The following is a 20,707-nucleotide window of genomic DNA, read 5'->3' on the forward strand; positions in this document are numbered from 1 at the left end:
AAAATAAGATATATAGAAAAAAAATTCAGGATATATACTGATCATTGAACATTTCAAACCCTAATCCAACCTTTCTCTCTTCATCACAACAGAGATAGGAGGAAGATACAGAAAAACCCAAAAAGGAAAAGGGGAAAAATAAAAATCCATGGAAACCAGATCTTCAAAGAGAAAGAGACTTCTGCAAGCCCAATCTGAATCCCATACAGCCATTGATCGAATTACTCATCTCCCAGATGCCGTTCTCCACCAAATTCTTCTCCTCCTCCCCATCAAAACCATTGCCCAAACCAGCGTGTTGTCCAAACGGTGGAGGCTTCTCTGGTCATCTTTTCCTGATCTGGACTTCACCACCCTCAACCCACATTGCATGTCCTGCTATTATTTCGATTCCTGCGGCGGCCGAAGCTCGGTTTCTCCCAACCCTAACACTCTGGACTGCATCAGCCAGACTCTAGCGGCCCACCAGAGAGGCTCAGACATAAGGGTTCTACGCTTCCGGGCACATCTAGGGTTTTCGAGGTTGAATGGTCTGATCCGTAGTGCAATAAGGCATAACGTTCAAGACCTTGATATCGACGTTTGCACCGACGATTACTTCAATCTCCCCCGCTGCGTCGTGATGAGCGAATCCTTGAAGGCTTTATCATTGAAGTTTCGTCCTCCTGGTTTTAGGCTGCCACCTTCGATGGTAATGAGAGGTGGTTTTCAATCTCTGCAGACTTTATCTCTTTCCCATATGGTCTTCTACAAGAAGCATTATCTTCTTGACTTGTTCGCGGGTTCTGCATTTCCAGTCCTCAGGAAACTGACTCTGGACAGTTGCCGTGGAATAAAGTTTCTTGATGTTGGCTGCCGAGTCCTCCAAGATTTAACAGTAGAGAATTGTTTTCAGCTCCATGGATTGACCGTATCAGGTCCAAGATTGGAGAGGTTGAGGGTGGTGAGTTGCTTTGAATCTTCTAGTGAGAAGAGTTGGGTGAAGATTATAGCGCCCAGACTTAGGGTTATGCACTGGGAACACAACGCCATTACTGAGACAAGTTGTCTAGAGAATTTAGCTTCAATGGAAGAGGCCTTTATCGGGTTCTTTGCGCTTGATGAGGACACAAGAGCAGAGAAGTATAAGAGCGTGTCAAATATTCTCTCTGGCCTCTCTCATGCTCATTGTTTAACCCTCCAAAGCCAATGCATTCAGGTATTTTTATCATTCCAAGCATTTATACTTAGAATATTTTGATGGATTTGCTATGTTTTTATGAAGCATAGAATGAAGTTTGGAATGAAGTTAAAGAGAAGGCCATGCATGGAGGAGAAAGGAAAAGTGGAGATTAATTACTTAAATATTGATAGGGGTCATCTTTTTAAAGATAGTTCCTAAATATTAGAGCCATGGAAAATTCAATGCCTACTCTTGAAGGTTTTCAAGTTCCCAAGTTATTTTTACTTCCATTTTCCACAATTAATTGCTTCCTATTCTCCCCACCAAATAATAAGTTCCTGATTGGCTACTATTTTTTAAAATAATTTCCTTTCATTGAGAGAGAGAAAAAAAAAAGGAAGGAAAATTTTATATTTTTAAAAATAAAAATATAAAAAATATAATATTTTTAGAGAACATTTTTAGTTGTTTTCACTCGTTATCTACGAGTTATTTTGAAAAAAAAAATTGTTATATAAATATGAAGAATGATTAAAAATAATTTTTTTTATATAAAGATTATTTTAAAAACATAATTAAAAATATAAAAATAGGTTAAGAACATATAACGTTCCAAATAATATGTTGTTCCATAAAACATTAAAGGGCAATTTTTAAAAACTATTCTTCGAAAACATTTCCTAAATAGAATCTAAATATATAAGGCACTCTATTTGCAAAACCTTTAAGCTCCTTCTCTCTCTTTTCCTATTCTTCGAAAACATTTCCTAAACGGAATCTAAATATCCAAGGCACTCTATTTGCAAAACCTTTAAGCTCCCTCTCTCTCTTTTCCTTTTCTTTTCCTACCTTGAAATGTATATAACCTTTGAGAGCAATTTTGAAAAAGTTCAAAGTGTAGGTTGACCTTGGTTTGGAAAGTTAAGAATTTGTTACACCATTTTGATGTCTTAAGAACTTTTTCAAGGTTGTGGAAGAAATTTACAATATAATATTGTGATAAAAAGGTTTTGCATGATTTGTTGAGTCAAAATATCTTTTTTCCAAGTTCTATAAAAAGTGTTCTACAATTTGGTAATTTCATTGACAAAATTATTGTCTAATCTTAAGAGATATGCATATGCTAACAATATGCAAGTCTTTTTCCATAGATTTTACAAGTTGGTCCATATCTTATGAATTTATTTTATAATCATGATTCTGCTTTCAAAATCATGCCCAAAGTCAAATTCAACTATAGATCATAGCATTTTTCTTGTAGAGAGTTGAAACCACACACTAGGGAATTTTAATTTCTTGGGCAATGTATATCAGTGGACTTTTTCTTCAACTCCTTATCTCAATAGTCTCAAGAGAGGACCAACCTCTCTTGGGGTTTCTTTAAATAGTATGAAACACACAAGAATATTTCTGTTGCTGCATATTCTAAAGGATTATCATTATTCTACCATTGCTCTACGGCCTTAGGGTTCTAAGAACCTCATCTGTTGTTGCAGATTCTATCAAACAATCATTATTCCACCATTTCTCTACATCCCTTTCACAACCTGAAAACTATGAAGTTGCATACTGTACTTGACAAAAATAACATCAGAGGATTACTGTGCCTATTCAGGAGCTCACCAACACTCCACACTCTCATTCTCAAGATAATTACTCATTTCAAGGCTGAAAAGACAAAGGTTAATTCTCATAACACATTGATTTTTCCTTTAATTCTTTGGCCTATTTTGATGTATGTGCACTCTCGATCACTGAGTTATATAGAATGAACTTTTCGGGTCATTGATTTTGAGCATTTGCCACTCCAGGCATGGAATAAAGCGCTGTGGGATCACATGTCCAGCTCTGAGCAGGAACAGTACTGGGAATCTCGATCACAAACTTTCAAGTCCTTCCTGCAACACCTCAAGGTAGTAAGGATGGAAGGGTTGGTAGAAAGTGAGAATGAGATTGGTTTGATCAAGTTTCTGCTCAAGCATGGAATGGCCTTGCAAGAGATGATTCTGTGCTCAGGACACTCCAATTCCAGGGACCCGGTTCGGCGTCATGAGATTCGGTCACAGATGATGGGATTCTCTTGGGCTTCTTCGAACGCTAAACTTGCATTTCATTGAGTTTTTTTCTACACATTCCCGGAGTTTTGAGCTACTTTTTAGTACTGTAAATTATGCCCTTGAATGCAGGTAATAAGATATTTGAAATCAGTGAGTGAATAAAATCCTTGACTCATTCTCAGATTATTCCCAACTTGAACCGAAGTTTCTGCCATTCCTAAAAGTCTCCCAATCTCCTATTTCTAGTCAATTTTTTCCTGCCAAAATGTCACTTTTAACTGTTTGTTGTGTTTCTTCATGGAAGACAAACAGTAGAAAGTTTATGATCAAATTCTTTCAGTGTAATTGACTCTTCACTTTGAACAGCTAGGTACTGTTAGTTTGGTAAGATTAGTTTCAAAAAGGGCTGCTTGAGTTTATTTCTTTGCCTCCCATTATAAAAAGCGATAAAGGTGTGTACTACATACATAGAATCATATGGATGGAACAGAGAAAAGCAGGCATTTCAACAAAAGGAAACGACTGTTTTTGTACATATTAAACGAATTAAGAAGCAAATGACAAGATGGGATAACAAAAGAGAGAGAGAGAGAGAGGAAGGGAGGGGGAGTGGGGGAGAGATTAACTCACACTCTAAGATGAGCTTGATTCAGCTTTAGGTGCACCATTGCTTATGCCCTGCAACCCATTTCGGGCATTTGGGGCTGAAGTAGTTTGAGACAACCCTTGAATTCAGAAGCTCGATAATAGGGGCATATTTCACACAACGGGGGGTCTTGTACTGGTTTATTGATGCACCCTGGCTGAGGGCATAGTCCATGAGCTTGTCAAATGTTCCACCCTCAACTATCCTTATTTCCAGAGGCCCAATAGATTTATCCGAGGCTCGGCCTTGGCGGTACACACTGTTGAGTGATTCTTCCATGATAAGACAGCAGTCCTCAAAAACCGAAGGTGGAATAGGGGTTGCACCACTGAGGCCAATCTCCCAGTACAGTACATAGTGGCCAGGGATGGTTGACGTGTCTGCATAGCTTGTGTATTCTGTGACAGATGCATCAAATTGAAGAAGATGGTCAGCAGCATTCTTCACAGCATTTTGCAGCTCAAATTCATCGGTTTTATCAGAATCAATGCTAAGAGCCACATTTTTTCTGCAGATAAATTTGAATTGGGGCGCCTTGTTCTTGAATCCAGCTACACAAAGTATATCTCCAACCCGATATCGATAGAGACCTGCAATATTTTTTAAACAAATAAAGCATATATAAATTCATGCTCATCACCATCAATAATGTTATAATGCATTGAATCTTACCAGCATATGTGGTGACGACAAGCTCATATTCTTGTCCTAGTTTTACATCAACAAGATCAACCAATTCCTGATGTTCCTTCTCATTGAGGGGAGCTGATTCAGAAACGTTTGTAAATCCATTTTTCCTATTCACCGGCAAGAACTCAAAATAGGCCATGGTGGGAATGAGGGTGTAAGAAACTTCACTTGGCTTACAAAGAGGATTAAGGTTCAGGCCGAAGTAACATTCGGAAGAAGCATACATTGTACAAACAAGGGGGAGACCGTTGCTGTAGTAATCGAGAGTAGGGATGTATTGAGACATTGTTCCGGTGACTATAACATCTATGTACTTAGTATTAGGCCATAACCTAGTTATGATCCCTTCCCATGACTCCCTTCTACACTCAGCCTCAATAAAGTCTGCGAGCTCAGGATTCGGTTTCAAAATCCTCTTGACAGCCTCTCTCACAGATGGGTCATTTATTTGGGAGTCTAGAGTTCCAGCCCGAATATCCTTACAAAGAAGAACCCAGTGCTTTTCCAGGAAGCGGATGGCCCGGATGAAGCCGGAGGCAAACACTGCACCAACCCGAAGAACTTCCTTGTTTTGACACAGCCCACAAAGCAATTGAGAATACATGCTCTGGTAGGAATCCGGACACAGAATGGTCTCGTTGGGACTGGTATAGTTGGTGTAAGGATCATAAGGCCTGTCCCTGAAATATGAACTCTTGTAGTAGCTTGTGAGCACTGGGCGAGCCATTAGTCCTCCAGGAGTCTTAGCTTCCGATTTTACAAACAAAAAATACATCCCTTTCCCTTCGTCCAACCCGGGAACAGACTGGTTCATCACAGGCATCAGCAGGCTATACAGCAAAGACCTCCTCCCGAGCTCCTCTTCAATGGTGGGCATCAGTTTTCTCTCTCCGCCAGAAGTTCCAGAACTGCACCCACACATCAAAACAACTCACAATTCCAAAACACAGAACTCAAAACGGATCAAATTTCAATTCTGAAAGAAGTAAGCCACACACACTCACCTCGTCAGAAACTCGGAAATAGGCTTTGAGCAGAGAATTGGCGACATATCGCCGTTGGCGATACGTTCAATATCCGGTAACATATCCTCATATGTGACAACAGGCACGATTTTCTTAAATGTATCGGCGTCCACACGCCCGTTAAGGCCATGGCGCTGCAAGTACTCAACATTAGAGTTCCTGGTAATGATTTCAGAGAGGACCTGCATTTGAACTTCTTTGGCATTCATGGTAACATCTTCGATGAATTCAAGAGCCCTGATGTTCTTATCATCAAGGATGCCGCCCTCCACACCCAACCCGGCACCATTGCCACGGTTCTTCGGAGCTTCAGGCATGGTTTTCAGTATAATATATGAAGAAAGAACACAGGGTTATACTGGGTTTTGTAGCAAAGACTATCCAAACTGATGCATATATAAAGGAGAAGTCAGCTCAATCAAACAGTGATGCGTGAAGGGTAAAATCACAAATTCGGTGGGTGAAGTGGTTGAATTTTGACTTTTCGGCGTCCACTTGCTGATGTATACTCTCACGAATATATGGCGGGTATGTCTCAAAAAATCGTGAAGATATCAAGGGTGTTCATCAAAATACCAACAGCCACCTGCCTGCGTAATTCGGTTGAAAGGTTTTGCTTGTGTTTCACTATACATTCCCCCACAGCCGACCAATTTCTCACGATACCTTACTATTTTTTCTAAATAATTCCAAGTCTTATATTATATAGTGCTTTGAAATTTTTTATGATGGGGTGTGAAAGCAGAAATATTAACAAAATATAACTTTAATTTTTTCAAAGTCAACAAATCTAAAACGTACGAAAAGTATAACTTTATTATATCTAAACAAAATTTGTCAATTTTAGATTTAATATTTTATTTATTTATTTATGGAAATAATAGAGTATTCTTCTTTTACGCAATCTAAGTCAAACATATCATTCAATTCCAAGAAATGTTCTCATTAACCCTTATTAAGGATAAAATGATCCTATTTAGGGAAAAAAAATTCAAAAAATGAAATCATTTTTTTCTTTGGCTTGTATCATTTTTGTTAATGTTAAAGCTGAGATTGATTGGTTGTAGTGGTACTATCAAGGTTATTGGTCTCATTTTCTTTGGGATATCTCGTAGGGATATATAAAGTAAAGAATGAAAATATCATCCCAACATCATGATGCATCCCACATCCATCTCCATGATGGGTCACAATCATATGTCCAAAAGACAAGTCAATAAGGGTAATGCTGCTATAGTACCAATACTTTTGAGTATGATGTCAAAAAATTTAGCTCAACCACATTTTATCATATATTTAAATACGTCTCGTATAGTGTCATTTTACTTAGATCTCATTTATTTATACTTTGATTACATAATTCATAAGGATTACTATTTAATATGTTACCAAGTTGATATCATTTTCATTTTATCTTTTATGTTATTATTTAAATAAAATCACTTAAAAAAAATCCTTTAAAATTACTTGAGCTTGGATCATATGGGTTAAAACCCTAATATCCGATCTTATATAAACATGAAAAAAATTAAATAAATAAATCAATAATAAGGTTTAAACGATGAATTTTAGAAAAGAAAAACTTTGATGTCATGTTAAAATAAACCTAATATGAAAAACTAAACCACTAGCAAAACCAATATATGCTCAAAGGGGGCAATTGTCCTCCCCGAAAAGGTATCAATATTTAAAAGAAGAAAAAAGGCTTAACGATTAAGTCAAATTTACATCTTTATATCATGTTGTCCCTTCTATAATGAATTTTGAATTTTTCCCATTTTCTCCCTTGTTCTACATTTATGGCTCCGCCAATGAGCTAAACTATGAGGTCTAAAAACTACTATATATATACATTCATAAACTCTCCCTGTATCTCTTGATATTTAAGGTCTCAATTATGAGCAGAGGTGCCCACCTCTTAATGGCAAATGTTATCTATGTCAAAGGAGACACACAACACACAGAGCGCATGTTAATATTCTAGTGTTGTGAAGAGGATACGGGGGGGCCAGAATTTTATCAGTGTTTGATAAATTTAGGTGAAGTAGGAAGCTATCAATGTCCAAAAGATTGATTCATGCCTAACTAAAATTTTCTAGCGCTGTTAAGACTTTTCATATCCAAACAAAATCAGTATCAGGTCCTCTTGAATTGACAAAATTTGATTGAAAAATAAGCAGCCAGACCCACAAATGACTTTTAAGAAGTTACATATCAACACACTTTCCTCTAATTAAGACGTTGAAGATCAGTCAACAAGCAGTGTAGTGCGTCACTCATGGCTGACAAAAATGGCTGATTCTCAGTTTGTTACAGTTCAGAGAATGAAAAAGAAAGAGAGAAAATATGTGCCCTTATTGTGAAGGAAGATGGCAGTACCTGCAAAGACAAATAATTGACATCCATGAAATCTATATCTAAGAAATCAATATGCACGAGGGGGGAAGTTTGTTGAGCACAGGAGTTAATGACAGTGACCTCATGCTTGCTGCAAAACTCCAGTGATGTATCAGCCATTAAGACATGGTCCTACAGCGAAATTGGCGCCGGCTGTCTCATCTCCACTTGTCCAGTCACTTTCAGTTTCGGTTTAGCCACGTGTCCCACACCTCTTCATTGTCTCCCCTCTTCCCTAGCCTTGCTTATGTTCCTCAAGGGTCAACATAATAAAGAAAGGTTAGTTTCTGATAAGCATGAGGAAAAGAAAGACAAAACGTAAAAGGAGGTTACTTAGGCAGAGGAAATGCAAGGGATACCTTGTGCTTGGTGAGAACGGGATGTAGTGTTTGGAGGTTTAAGGAATGTTCATGTGGGATTGTGTTTTGATGGTTTATATGGGAGGCATTGAGAGGTGCGTATACCATTTACACTTGACCGTCGCACAGGGATTTTTCGCCTCTCAAGACAGCTATTTGTCGTATTTTACACATCAAGGTCTCATGTTTATGCCATTAACTAGAGGTTTACTAACTTGGGATGAGGAGTTCTTCTAAAAGGAGTCGGTATCCTTCCTTGTGTAACGGGTCTTAAAACTAATAGAAATAAACATGTTACAAAGACTAGGGAAGGAGTGATAGATTCCAACTTCATCACAAAGACTCAGCTGCATAACATGTTACAAAATATAACCAAATAGAATTGACCAATATTTGTACACTTTATAGGCTAAAAGATATTTGATTCATGCCCATTGGTTCTCAGAGGCTTGAATCCCTACAACTTTTAGTTTTCAGTCTGAGATCATATGCTTGATGCCTAACCAAGATGTAAATGATAAATACTTTCATGCGTTATCGGTCTCTAGCATATCTTATATATCAGCAGTATAAAAATCCACTAGTGGCGCCTTCCAACTAGAGATATGTAGGCTACTATAGATGCACAATTATAATTATTGCTCTACTATTATCACAAGAACTACTAAGGACCTGCCATTATTTCTGCCTCAAATGGTGCGGAATTATCAATGTCAACTACACAGCTTGTCGGCCAAGCAATTGTCCAACCAATATTCTTTTTAATACCAATTCCTCATGTAATATAGAAATCATTTTGTTGGTTTTTCCGATGTTGCGGCCCACTGCAATAGAAGCCATCAGTTGAACAAGCATTAACATAAAAACAAATTCAACAAATGACTTTTATGGTCCCTAATTTCCAGTCAATAGCTTGGAGAATGTGCAGTTTAAAAGTACTAACAAGCACAAATTTCTTGTAAAGGTTGCATGATCACCTGGGCAGGGCACAAGAGCTGACACTCGATTATGGTAATGACCAATCAAATTGCATTAATCAGATCAAAGATACAATTAATTTCAACTAGTTCTTTACAAATCAGTGACAACTTTCAACTACTTCATCACATGCTACATATGCCTTTGAGTTCTTCCTACCCTATCAAAGTACTAAATATTCTCTTACCTTTGAAAGGTTAGTGGGCTGGTTTTCCTTTCTCGTCTTTTGAGGACAGCAAACGATATTTATATCTCTGCTTGTTAAAAGCATTTCCAAACAGCCCCGGTTTCCTGTGTTACTGAAGGAATCTCCTGCTTTCTAGGTAGAGCAACTGATCATACAAATTAATTAGAACATTCTTATGGGAGTTGTGGAACGTGTTAAACACAAAGATTAGATATACAATGCTAAAGAATTGTTTCTTTTCCATTGATATTTTAATAATAAGGTTAATTACAATTTTTAAGTTCTAACAGAATAACAATTCAGATGCTCCTGAAACCCTTCTCTTGCATGTGTTTGTTTGTGTATCTCACACATGTATAATCAGATTTAAGGGCACACATGGACCTATTAATGTACATGACTGCTCAACTACTTGTACGTTAATCGTACCATTTTCCTAGCATATCAATGCATGATAATAACAAGCAACTACCAATGGTTATGTACATCCGTCTTTATCAACTATAGATAGTGATATTGAAATTACGAAGTGAAATCAAGTCTGTTTTAAGCCTCCATGAACCCCACTAATAAAAAGATGAAACAATCCAATCTTTGTAGCATCTGGTCACTAGACAACTGGAGATTCTGCTTTGTAGTATTTCGTTTGCGTTTGATCTAAGATCACGCATGCCATGTTGAGGGAAGTAGCTGTCTGTAGCTTTAATTTCTCTCTTATCAAGATAATGAATGGTAGATGACTTTTGTGATCTGAATGTGATCCTTCAGTTCATTTCTCCTTATCACTTTCATGGACAATGATTTTACCCTGGTTTGGAAATGGAGACTCGCTTTCTGTGTTGCAACGCCTTCTTGACTAGTTATCATAGGTGTTGGCACATGTCCATATCCACTACTTACTGTTACTATACTCTTCTCTGTCAACTGCTACAGAACTAGGGACCTAGGGCCATTCGTCATATGCCACTGCAATCAATTCTCCTTTAAAGAAGAATCTAAAATTATTTAAGTGCCACTGTCTTTGGACAATCTGTACTTTAGCCAAAATCTGTGAAATATTTGAAAAGCAAAGTGCATCTATATATCTAAGGATTTGAGATAGTGATTAGTGGTCTGTAATCATAATGAAAATTTGAGATTTCAGTGGATAGCTTTATTTGCCTATTTCTGAATGCCTATGAATTCATGTACATGTGTAGTACATTTCTTATTGCTATATTGTTCTAGAAGGAAAGGTAAGAAAAGGCAAGGGAAAGTGGTCATAATTCAACTTATGGCTTAATACATATTTTAAAAAGTCTAAAGTTTTGACATGATAAAGTTTTGCAAGGCTTTTGTATCTAGTACCAACGAACAACTAAAGCAATACTCTATAAAGCAAGAGACTAAATTGTCTAACTTCTCAAGCCACCATTGCCAAAAGTTAGATAGGTTTACATTTATGGTTGTCTCATGCTTTGTATGGTATTTGAATAAGAGTCCATTTGATAGTGATCTTATGAAACGCTTTTAATATTTTTAATACTTAAAAAAATTTATCATTCAAGTGTTAGAATTATTAAAAATATTTTTAAGAATCACTCCTAAATACATTCTAATAGCGCGTTTGACAATGATTCTGGAAAATATTTATAACCTTTTTAATATTTAAAAATTTTTATTTTCAAATATTAAAAATGTTAAAAACATTTTTTAAAATCACTATCAAACATACTAAGTCTATAGGGTGTACTTGTTCCTTTTTAGAATTTGTTTCTAACAAAGAACCATATTCAAATTTCATGTTCTTATCATATCAAATGTCTTTTTTCAATGTAGTTCTCATTGATAGTAAACTAGGAAGAGGTTAGTTATAACTTAAAAGTGAAAATCAAATGGCAAAGTCTAAAAAAGGAAGGGAATCTATAAAGAGATATGCATAAGACTAGGAATACATGAAAGGCAACTTAAGTAAATGAAAAAAAAAAATAGTAAAAATAGATGGACATGAGTTATCAAAACTTGGCCATTTTTGTTAATTTAATCATTCATAAAGAAAGAGGAGATATAAAAGGAAGTTAGCTAAATAATTAGAACACAACACTACATCAACTCCAATAGTGGCCCAGAAGATATTCAAAAGGAAGCTGAAAATCCATCTGGTCACTAGACAACTGCTGAAATAGCCACTAATGCGATGTGCAACCTATCTCTTGCATTTTATGTGAGTTCATCCTACGTTTTCCACTTACTAATCTCCACATTGTTGTGGATACCTAGAAAGAATAGCAACTAGGAAGTTGAGAAAGAATCAATGGGTAGGGAAAGAGAATTTGGATTTTTGTTGGAAAAGCACATCATTAGGATTCAATCTCCCATTCTGATCAAAAGCAAAATAAAAACAGATTTTTAGGGCCAGTCTAAGTGGGACTCCACCTAGAAAATAGCTTACGGCACAATTATCACAACCCCAATACTGGAAGGGACTGTGGTAACACTTAAATTCAGAACCAAAGATTGATTATTGATGTCATGATATTGGAAAGCAGGACAAGATGGATCGATAAAGGTATGAAAAAAATTTGCACAAGTCAGGATCTTTAGGCACCTTAAGGGGTGGGGGGTGTTGGGAGGGGGGAATGCTTCTTGTTACTTGGACCATGAAGTTTGTGGATTTCTTTCTGCCCATCCTTTCATGTAGCCTGCCTGGTCTATTTGTGGAGCCATGGTGGCCAACACTAGCTTGACCATCAAGTATGCACCAATATCTTTTAGAAAATGATTGCAGTCATATGGGGGGAACAATGTCTGAACTCACTTTCTTAATGGATACTCAGTGCTTTTTCTTTGGTTCTTCACATTGAAAAGGAGAAAGAGGGGGGAAAAGTATTGAGCAAAGTGGGAAACGCATTTACGTAAAAGTTGATAGAAATGATAGAAATAACAGCTAAACACGGTTATTAAACTCTATGGTTATGGATGACCCAGCTTCCAATTTATACAGTAAAACCCTATGTGTGTCAAAATCTGTATGGGACAACCACTGCCTTGTCTAGCTAGTGCTAGGAATATGGAGATATGGGTATGCTCACCTCCAGAAACAAATGGAGAGATGGGCATATTGATTTACTTATGTTATTGTTTTGCTTTCCGGGCTAGTGATTTTCTTTTGTCTTGTACTTTCAAGAGAGGAAGAGAGTCACCCGGAAAATGCATCTAAAAAGGGAGGTGCTCTGTGGTGTCTTACTGTGATTGATCCTCTTGAAAATTCTAGGGGGTAGGCATCATTTTGTTCTTTGTGTAGTATCGCTTTGTCCCCCATTCAGATCTCACGAAAGGGATGGGCGTGGAGTCACGGACACAGAGTCAAGTGTGACAACCAAACCCCTACCTTCTAAAACAATCATAGTTTTCAAAACCACAACACGCCCCTGCCCTTCTATAGTGACTGATTGATTTTCCTTAAGATATTGTAACAAAGATAACTTTCATCTAAAAGAAATGAAAAGATAGAAAGGAATAGAAACAGTACTACTGCTACTAGTATATGAAATAATATGATTACATTATCAGTATTAGAACAATCTTCGAAATGGGAAGCATGCATGCAAAAGTTTCTAGTAGTGGCAGGCAAGGCTAGAAAATAATCAACAAAGTGAGCAAAGCAAACTGTTCCGCACCATTTCTGTTTGGGTAGAGACTGTGGGTTGGGAAGGGTAGGCATGGACTTGTCCCTCCCCCATTGGACTATGATGTGACTAAATGAGAATTATCCCCCAATTCTTGAAGAGATCCAATCAAAGTTTACATAGATGACCAGCTTCACAGTTTTAAGCATAGTTTTCAACTCCTAAATGATCAAGTTCCATTTTTCTGTACAGTTTTAACTTTCAAGAATGATTACAGAAACAATAGGTCCAGGACTCACCTAATCAGATCCTTGGGCTTCCCTGGTAGGTAGGCCCAGGCCTTGCCTATCCAAGTTTATCTCAACTTGTTTAGTTCAACAGGAATTTGAACCCTTAAACAATGGTTCTGTTTTCAATTTAAGGAACAAGTATTTATTTAATGGCACAGCCTTAAATAGAGCAAAATGATAAATGGCAAAAGAGTTACCCATTTTTTTTTATGAGAAACATCAATGTAATATATTAAAAAAGGATTATAAAAATACAAAAGAAGGATGAGAAATCCTCCCAAAAACAAAGAACTAAACAAATGGAACCTCCAAAATACTAAGTAATATATTAAAATAGTGATTATAGAAATGGTATCAGTCCACTTCCCCCAACCCCCCACCTCCTAAAAAGGCCGGAAGCTTGTGTAGTCAAAGACTCCAAGGACTACCATGGCCAATTGTTAAGATTAAAACATGGTACAGAAGTTTACATAGGATTTCTCGCATACCCTGATCCTGACAAAGTTCTAACATTTTCCTTCCCAATCGGGGAGTTCTTGGGCTTCCTGTTATTGTTGTTTTGGGGGGAAAAAAACTAGAGATTAACCTGGATAAGCCTAGGGACTGGCCAACCTGATAACTTCTTGAAAACTATTTAAAAATCACTGAGGCAAATAAGGAACTTGCAGGGTGCATATTCCACTAAATAATGACCAATATTGGATCACTCGTAAGTAACTTTATTGGCCTTCCTCTAGGCATTTCAAACTGTGTCCTTAAATGGGTTATACATTGCTGTCCCAAAGTCCTGAACAATGGGCCATATGGCATAGTTAATGGATAGCACTTCTATGACAAGTTCAATAATAGTTTGAGGATCTCCTTCAAGTTAGACATCCTGAAAACCCATATCCTGGGCCTGATCCAGCCCATCTCTTTGGCTGTTTTACTCTTAACGATCTCATAGAATACTTCCTTCGATGTTTGACTGTCGATTCCAGCAAAGTTTATGCGAACAGGACATGCTAAATGGCTTGTTATGTGACCTCAAGTCGAGTTAATAAACGTTGATAAATCACTATGCAAGTTTAAGCATGCAGCAATCACTGAAACTGATCTTTGCCATATTACATTGAATTTGTTACAACACTCTAGACATATCATCCAAAATAGAATAGCAATAAATCCCCAGGCATGCCAAGAACCACATTTTGGACTATATATCATGATGAATGGACTGCTCTTCATGACAAATCAATTAATGTGAGGATCTTCTTCAATATAAACTTCCTGTAATATCGTGGGCCTCATTCAGCCCATCTTTTTGACACCAAATGTCTGCTTCACTAATAGAAGTTTCTTGTCACTTGTAGTTAGTTCTAAGTCTAAGTCAACTGAACATGCTAAATGACTTGTTAAGCAACCACCAATTGGGTAGTTAAACTTAGATGAAGCACCGCACAAGCTCAACCAAGACAAGCACCAAACTCCATCTTTACCACTTGAATCAGAACCTACGCTCCAGGCATGCTGACAACCACATTTTAGGCTATATAGAATAATGCATGAACTGCTCTCCTAGGATAAGAGCAATAATTTGAGGATCACCTTCAATATAAATATCCCGAAACCCCATATCTTCTTTTTTGACTACAACTTTATGTTTTACTAAAGAGTTTCCCATAGTTCTACAGGAGATCACTTCTCCTTCGTGATCTGATAAGACACATCTCTGTTTTTACTATCCAATTCAGCATTTATGTGAACTGGACATGTTAAATGACTCATTCGGCAGCCTCCAATTGGGTGGTTAACTTGAGATGAAGCATCACGCAAGTTCAACAAAGACAGGCGCTAAAATCCAATTTTTGCCGTATTACATTAAATCAGAGATCACATTGTAAGCATCTTATCCTAACTAGGATAGCAAACAATTCCCTGGGCTGGCCAGCAACCACATTTTTCTTCAAAGAATCTTACATCACATCTTCTCCAAAGTGCAATGGGGTTCCCCAATGGACTAATTGAATTTCCCCCTCCTTCTCCGGTTATTTTTCCAACCAAACAACCAACCAGATACGATACTCATCGATTTATGATAAGTTGATTCATCCATTTCGAAATTCTACTCCGGTTGTCTAAAATATTCACCTCTCCACCAACTACATACCCAATTGTTTCTTACAACTTTCCAGAAAGACCTTCCCACAGTAATTATACAACAAATTTCTGTGTTCAATCATCAAACTTTTAATCTTCACAACTAAAATATAGACAATTGAGCAAACCCACAACTCTAATCACATAATCCAATAGAAAAAGAAAAACCATAGATAAACTCCCAAAAATTGCCCATAAAACAGAGAGTAATTTACGTTATATGTAACCAGGGAAAAGGAAAGGTTTACGCAATCAAATACAACATACCCAGATCCCAAAATTCCTTCTCCACCTCAGAAACAATTATCAAAAATGCAATTCGGTGAATGTAAATTTCTTTATTCAAATTTTTTCAAAAGAAAAGGGAAGAACCTGAGATATCTGAGGGAGGTGGCACTGTGTTCGAGAAATGACGGTGGAGGAGGAACGAGAGATTCTGTCATAATCCGAGAATCGTGGGAGACGGAATCTTGGAAGGGCTCGGGGAACTTGGGTGAGGCCACGTCGTCATCATCCATGGCTTCCGTGGAGGACGCAGGCGACGACGAAAACGACGCCGTTTCACGATTAGAATCTTCATAGAAAATTGTGGAATCAACTTTTTTCTGGTAAAAGTATAAGGCTATGTTTGGTTCCCGGAAAATTTGAGGGAAAATGCGATGGAAAGAAAATACAAAGGAAAAGTAGAAGGAAAGAAAAAATGAAAGAAAATAAAAAAATGAATTAAAAGTTGATAAATTATTTTTTTTGTTACTTCAAACTCATTTTATTTATTTTAACTCATCAATATAAAGATTAAATAATTTAAAAATACATAAGTTTTTAATTAGTTTTAATTATATTTGATTTTCTTTGATATTTTTTATAGGACAACCAAATATGATAAAATCATTTTCCTTAACATTTTTTTTCTTTCCTTTGTACTTTCCGGGAACAAAACATAGCCTAACTGTCCTTCGTTGTATTTTACTGTAAGTTTCAAAACAAGTACTTAAAGTAATGACTAATAAAAAAATAAAAAAATTTAAACAAACTTCTTTTATTTTGATATTGAAGTCAATTTTTAATTAAATAATCTATTTTTTTTCTTTTTATATACTTTTATTTTGTTATTTTAAAAAAATTTAAATAAATATTATTGGTAGATGAAACGTTACTCGCGTTTATCAATATTCATTATATTCAAATACCATAAGTGTTTGGATGAATATATTATATCCTAATGATAATTATGCTTAATTTGCATAATTTTGAGCGAAATTCAAAATTGAACATTTTATATTTTTTAAAATTTATTTTTATTAAGTATAGGATGGGATAAGAGGAATACCTGAAAAACCGATCCTCATGGAAGCGTATTTGTAAGTGAGTGGAAAATCTAATTACTAGTTGAAAATTTGGAGAAGATGTTGTGGTGTGAAGGGTAATGCCAAAATGGCAATAGTGTGGATGATCGAAGGAACTATAGTTGACATCGACACAAACTTCAATTTTTAGGCAGAGAGAAAGTGTTTGACATGACCACAAGCCACCATTGAAGGTTGAAAAGATCAATTCATTTCATACGATGAAGACATTATATTATGTTTGAGACTTGTATAAAATAAAAATTATTTAAATATTTGGATTATTGGCTTTGTATTATGAATATAGAACAATACGATCCCCATCACTTTTTGGTCTTTTGGCCCCTCCTTTAGAAGCTTTCCAACTTCCTACTCCTAGGCATGCTCCTAAGTGATGGTAGCTCCAAAAAGAGTTGAAGTAGCAATAACCTTCCTTATTTTTAATTTCTTTTTTTTTACTTTGAATTATTTATAAAGTTGTTTTTTTAATTTTAAAATACAAAATTATAAATTAAAACTCTACTTATCTTTAAAATTAATTTCTTTTACGATAAGATGATATGAAATACAAAACACTTTTTTAGTTTGAGATTTATGTGTTGTGAATCTTTTATAGTATCTTTAAATGAAGTCAAAGTACTAATTTGTTATTAAAATTTTTTAGAATTAATTGGTTAAAATGGATAAAATAATTCACATATTTACAAATTTAATTCTTCCCGTATTTTTGTGTGAAAAGTAACATACCTTTTTTTTACATAAATGTTCTTATTATTTCCCGTATTTACATTTATATATTAAAAGAAAGAGTTATTTTTACAAGAAAAAAATAAAGGTATTTTTGTTAAATAAGACCAAAAAATGATGAAGAGTTATATTTCCAAAATCGGTTTTGATTGACCCTTTTAGTCAAATAACCCAAATTTTTATTCATATTATTATAATGAATAAACTTTTGATATGATTTTATCATTATAATAAATAAATTTTTCATAAGAAGATTTTAAAATAGAATAGTCAATTATACTAATACTTACAAATCAAATAATTAATTAAGGTCCTATTTTGTTGGATTTCTAAGAATTTAAAATCTCTTTTTTAGATTGAATAAGAGTTTTTTTATGCATGTTAAGCTAATTTCATTAAAAGAAAACTTATAACTTAAAAAATAGTTTAATATAAAAATTATGATAGTATTATGTTTTCTAGAAACTCAATTTGTACTAATACAGGAAGTTCTTTTATGTTTAATAACACTTTCACGATGCTAATAATGTATGTTAAATACATGGTTCGACTTCAAATTCAACTTTCTATTAATGTAAAAAATAAAAAACTATCCGGACCTAATTGTACAATAGAAAAATTCCAAGAAGAGAAAAAAGGGGTATGAACTTCAAGTCTTAAAACGATCCAATACTTTCCTATTTTTAATATTTATTTTTTTTAATGTAAGACTCGAAACATCTCATGTTTCCGATCCATTGTCTGTCCACCATGTGGCCCTTGTATATGAACAACCCCATTAGTCTCCCTCCACTCATGCAATCTTGGCCCTAATCAGACTATATAAATCTCCCCATTTAAAATCAGATCTTACTTTGGAAGCATCTCTCCATGTCTCTCTTTCTATGATTTGGCTAAAGAACGATATTTCTAATATATTAAAGCAGTGTTTATTTACCCTTCATTTCAAACCACATGTCTCCCATCTCTAATTTTTATATATATTTTCACACACCTGCCTTAATCAAGTGCACAAGCACTGTCACCAATTGTCTATTGCCTGTCCCCTTTCTTAAATTTTCTTGGATTTATTTTATTTTCATGGTGTCCAAACAAGGGTGTCAATACCATTTCCATTTTGCCTTATTAACTTCTTGGAATACCATCATCTCATTGCCCTTGATTGACTTCTATCTTTGTTTAATCTCCTATGATCCACTAATCTTCCATCTCTTATTTGGTCATTATATTCAATATTCAATCATATCCATTTGTCTGGATTCTCTAGTCTTTTTTTTGTAGTTTTGATTCTTCTCATGAGACTTGCCTCTTCCCTTCCCTAAAGTTTCTCACATTTACTTTATTTTCTCTGCGTCCAAACAAGGGAGGCAACCCATTCCAACTTTCCCAAACCAAACCATTTCATCAATGCCATTCCTTTGCTTCAATCTTTTTCTAATTCTAATTATTGCTGCTAACCTTTCTTAGGGTTTCATCATCAACCCAAAATTTTTACTGATCTCTTTTTCTTTTTTTAAAATACAATGATATATTTCGTAATTTTTAATTATCAAAAATATATATATATATATATATATATATATATATATATATATATATATATATATATATATATAACAGAAGAAAAAAATGTATTTATTGATGATAGAATGTGCATAATAACAAAGAGCCATGTGATCTACAAATGGGCATGGTAGCCAAATTAGAAACCCAACATTTTTTTTCTTTTCTCTGTGCTTTTATTACAAATAATTTCTTCTATCCAAAATAAAGAAGAAAAAAAAAAAGGAAATTAGTAAAGTTAAAACAAATGTGAGACGACCGCCACCCAAAACGGCGTCGTTTGGAAGGAAACTAATCAGCCGTCCCTGAGCGCCTCCTCCAGAGCCTGTTCAAGCCAGAACTGAGACTCCTCCATCAAATCAGGGCTCAATCTGAACATAAGCACGCAAAACTCCATCTGATTGAGAGCCCCATCGCCATCCAAATCGCCTTCCCTCAACATACTCTGAAGCTCATCGTCCCTCAGTTCCTGCAACCCCAACAGGGCGGCGTTCCTCTTCAGACTCTCCAAAGTGATCACCCCCTTCTCCCCGTCCATCAACAGCCTGAACCCATTACACAGCTCCCTTATCAGCCCCTCTCCGCCCAGCTTCTCCGCCATCACCGGCAACAAATCTTCAAAATCACCCATCTTCGGTGCCGCCATCTAGACCGGAAACCAACTGGTTTTTAGAGATATGGAAGAGGGAATTTCGCTGTTTCTATTTTCCCAGGAATGGATTGTGGGGTTTGTGGGAAGTGGGGGGAGGGTGATATAAAGGAGGAATTGTGAAGGGGTTCCAGGAAAGAGAGTGGGCCATAATTGGTGACAGCACAGCTACACCAGGACGGTTTTTGATGGTCGGCTCCCCTCTGCAGTTGCCTCACTCTTTCCCACAGCCGTGTCAAAGGGTCATTTTCGTCATTTCACTCAAGTCTGACCTACGCTCTGACTCCAGCTTCGTGACGTCATAAATTCACCTTAATTAGAATATTCTTTTTTTTTTTTAATGTAAATTTAAATTAATCAAAGTTTTGGTTAATGATTTGAATATTGATGGCTGGTTTGAATGGACATTTAGATTTTTTGTTGAATGGTCTTCAATTCATGGTTGGAAAATTCTAGATTCTTATCTTACGGATGAAGGTTAATTTTGACAATTTTGAAGTTATTATTATTAAAATAAAAAATGTATTATTATTGTTAGGAAAAAATAGATAGGCAATAAAAAAATAAATAAAAACACAGATTTACCTCAAAATCTTATGTAAGAAAAACCATGAATAGAGAGAAGAAAATTCACTATATCAAAAATTGGTACAAAAAGGAAATATGCTACTATTGCAAAAAACATAAGCCTCATAATCTGCGCCCAACGGGTCGATATGATGGGTTATGGGATTGAATCTATTGGTTTGATCCCTCCACAATTATCACAAACTCCAAAAAAATCTCATAAATTTAACTTCATCACAAATGTTGTATTACGAGGCTTTTCTGGTCGGACCAAATAAAATTCAGGTTATCAAACTC

The 20,707-nt window shown here is 35.7% G+C and overlaps 3 protein-coding genes and 1 long non-coding RNA gene across 4 annotated transcripts; 1 reads left to right on the plus strand and 3 right to left on the minus strand.

Annotated features, from left to right (window-relative positions):
- The first annotated feature begins 64 nt into the window (after window positions 1–64).
- Window positions 65–3,357, plus strand: LOC100260251 (putative F-box/FBD/LRR-repeat protein At4g03220). The gene is made up of 3 exons (XM_002276180.4): window positions 65–1,198; window positions 2,659–2,844; window positions 2,974–3,357. The coding sequence occupies exons 1-3, from the start codon at window positions 149–151 to the stop codon at window positions 3,277–3,279; spliced, it is 1,542 nt and encodes a 513-aa protein (XP_002276216.1). The 5' UTR covers window positions 65–148; the 3' UTR covers window positions 3,280–3,357.
- A 252-nt stretch (window positions 3,358–3,609) lies between these two features.
- LOC100255170 (indole-3-acetic acid-amido synthetase GH3.6) lies at window positions 3,610–5,921 on the minus strand. The gene is made up of 3 exons (XM_002276205.5): window positions 5,560–5,921; window positions 4,538–5,463; window positions 3,610–4,455 (listed from the first exon to the last, which is right to left on the minus strand). The coding sequence occupies exons 1-3, from the start codon at window positions 5,895–5,897 to the stop codon at window positions 3,875–3,877; spliced, it is 1,845 nt and encodes a 614-aa protein (XP_002276241.2). The 5' UTR covers window positions 5,898–5,921; the 3' UTR covers window positions 3,610–3,874.
- A 1,798-nt stretch (window positions 5,922–7,719) lies between these two features.
- LOC104880902 (uncharacterized) lies at window positions 7,720–16,151 on the minus strand. Its single transcript, XR_787006.3, has 3 exons — window positions 15,911–16,151; window positions 8,059–9,646; window positions 7,720–7,959 (listed from the first exon to the last, which is right to left on the minus strand). It is a non-coding gene; the product is annotated as an uncharacterized LOC104880902 (long non-coding RNA).
- A 3,094-nt stretch (window positions 16,152–19,245) lies between these two features.
- On the minus strand, window positions 19,246–20,033 carry LOC100265313 (calcium-binding protein KRP1). The gene has a single exon (XM_002281842.5). The coding sequence runs from the start codon at window positions 19,838–19,840 to the stop codon at window positions 19,490–19,492; it is 351 nt and encodes a 116-aa protein (XP_002281878.1). The 5' UTR covers window positions 19,841–20,033; the 3' UTR covers window positions 19,246–19,489.
- Between the last annotated feature and the right edge of the window lie 674 nt (window positions 20,034–20,707).

The sequence above is a fragment of the Vitis vinifera genome, chromosome 12, assembly GCF_030704535.1.
Source record: "Vitis vinifera cultivar Pinot Noir 40024 chromosome 12, ASM3070453v1".
NCBI lineage: Eukaryota > Viridiplantae > Streptophyta > Magnoliopsida > Vitales > Vitaceae > Vitis > Vitis vinifera.

Coding starts and splice junctions, on each gene's coding strand:
- LOC100255170 (XM_002276205.5), bottom strand. CDS start 5,897: ATGCCTGAAGCTCCGAAGAACCGTGGCAATGGTGCCGGGTTGGGTGTG. Junction 5,464..5,559: donor ATTTCCGAGTTTCTGACGAG/GTGAGTGTGTGT, acceptor GTGTGGGTGCAG/TTCTGGAACTTCTGGCGGAG. Junction 4,456..4,537: donor TGTCGTCACCACATATGCTG/GTAAGATTCAAT, acceptor AAAATATTGCAG/GTCTCTATCGATATCGGGTT.
- LOC100265313 (XM_002281842.5), bottom strand. CDS start 19,840: ATGGCGGCACCGAAGATGGGTGATTTTGAAGATTTGTTGCCGGTGATG.
- LOC100260251 (XM_002276180.4), top strand. CDS start 149: ATGGAAACCAGATCTTCAAAGAGAAAGAGACTTCTGCAAGCCCAATCT. Junction 1,199..2,658: donor TCCAAAGCCAATGCATTCAG/GTATTTTTATCA, acceptor CTGTTGTTGCAG/ATTCTATCAAACAATCATTA. Junction 2,845..2,973: donor TCAAGGCTGAAAAGACAAAG/GTTAATTCTCAT, acceptor TTGCCACTCCAG/GCATGGAATAAAGCGCTGTG.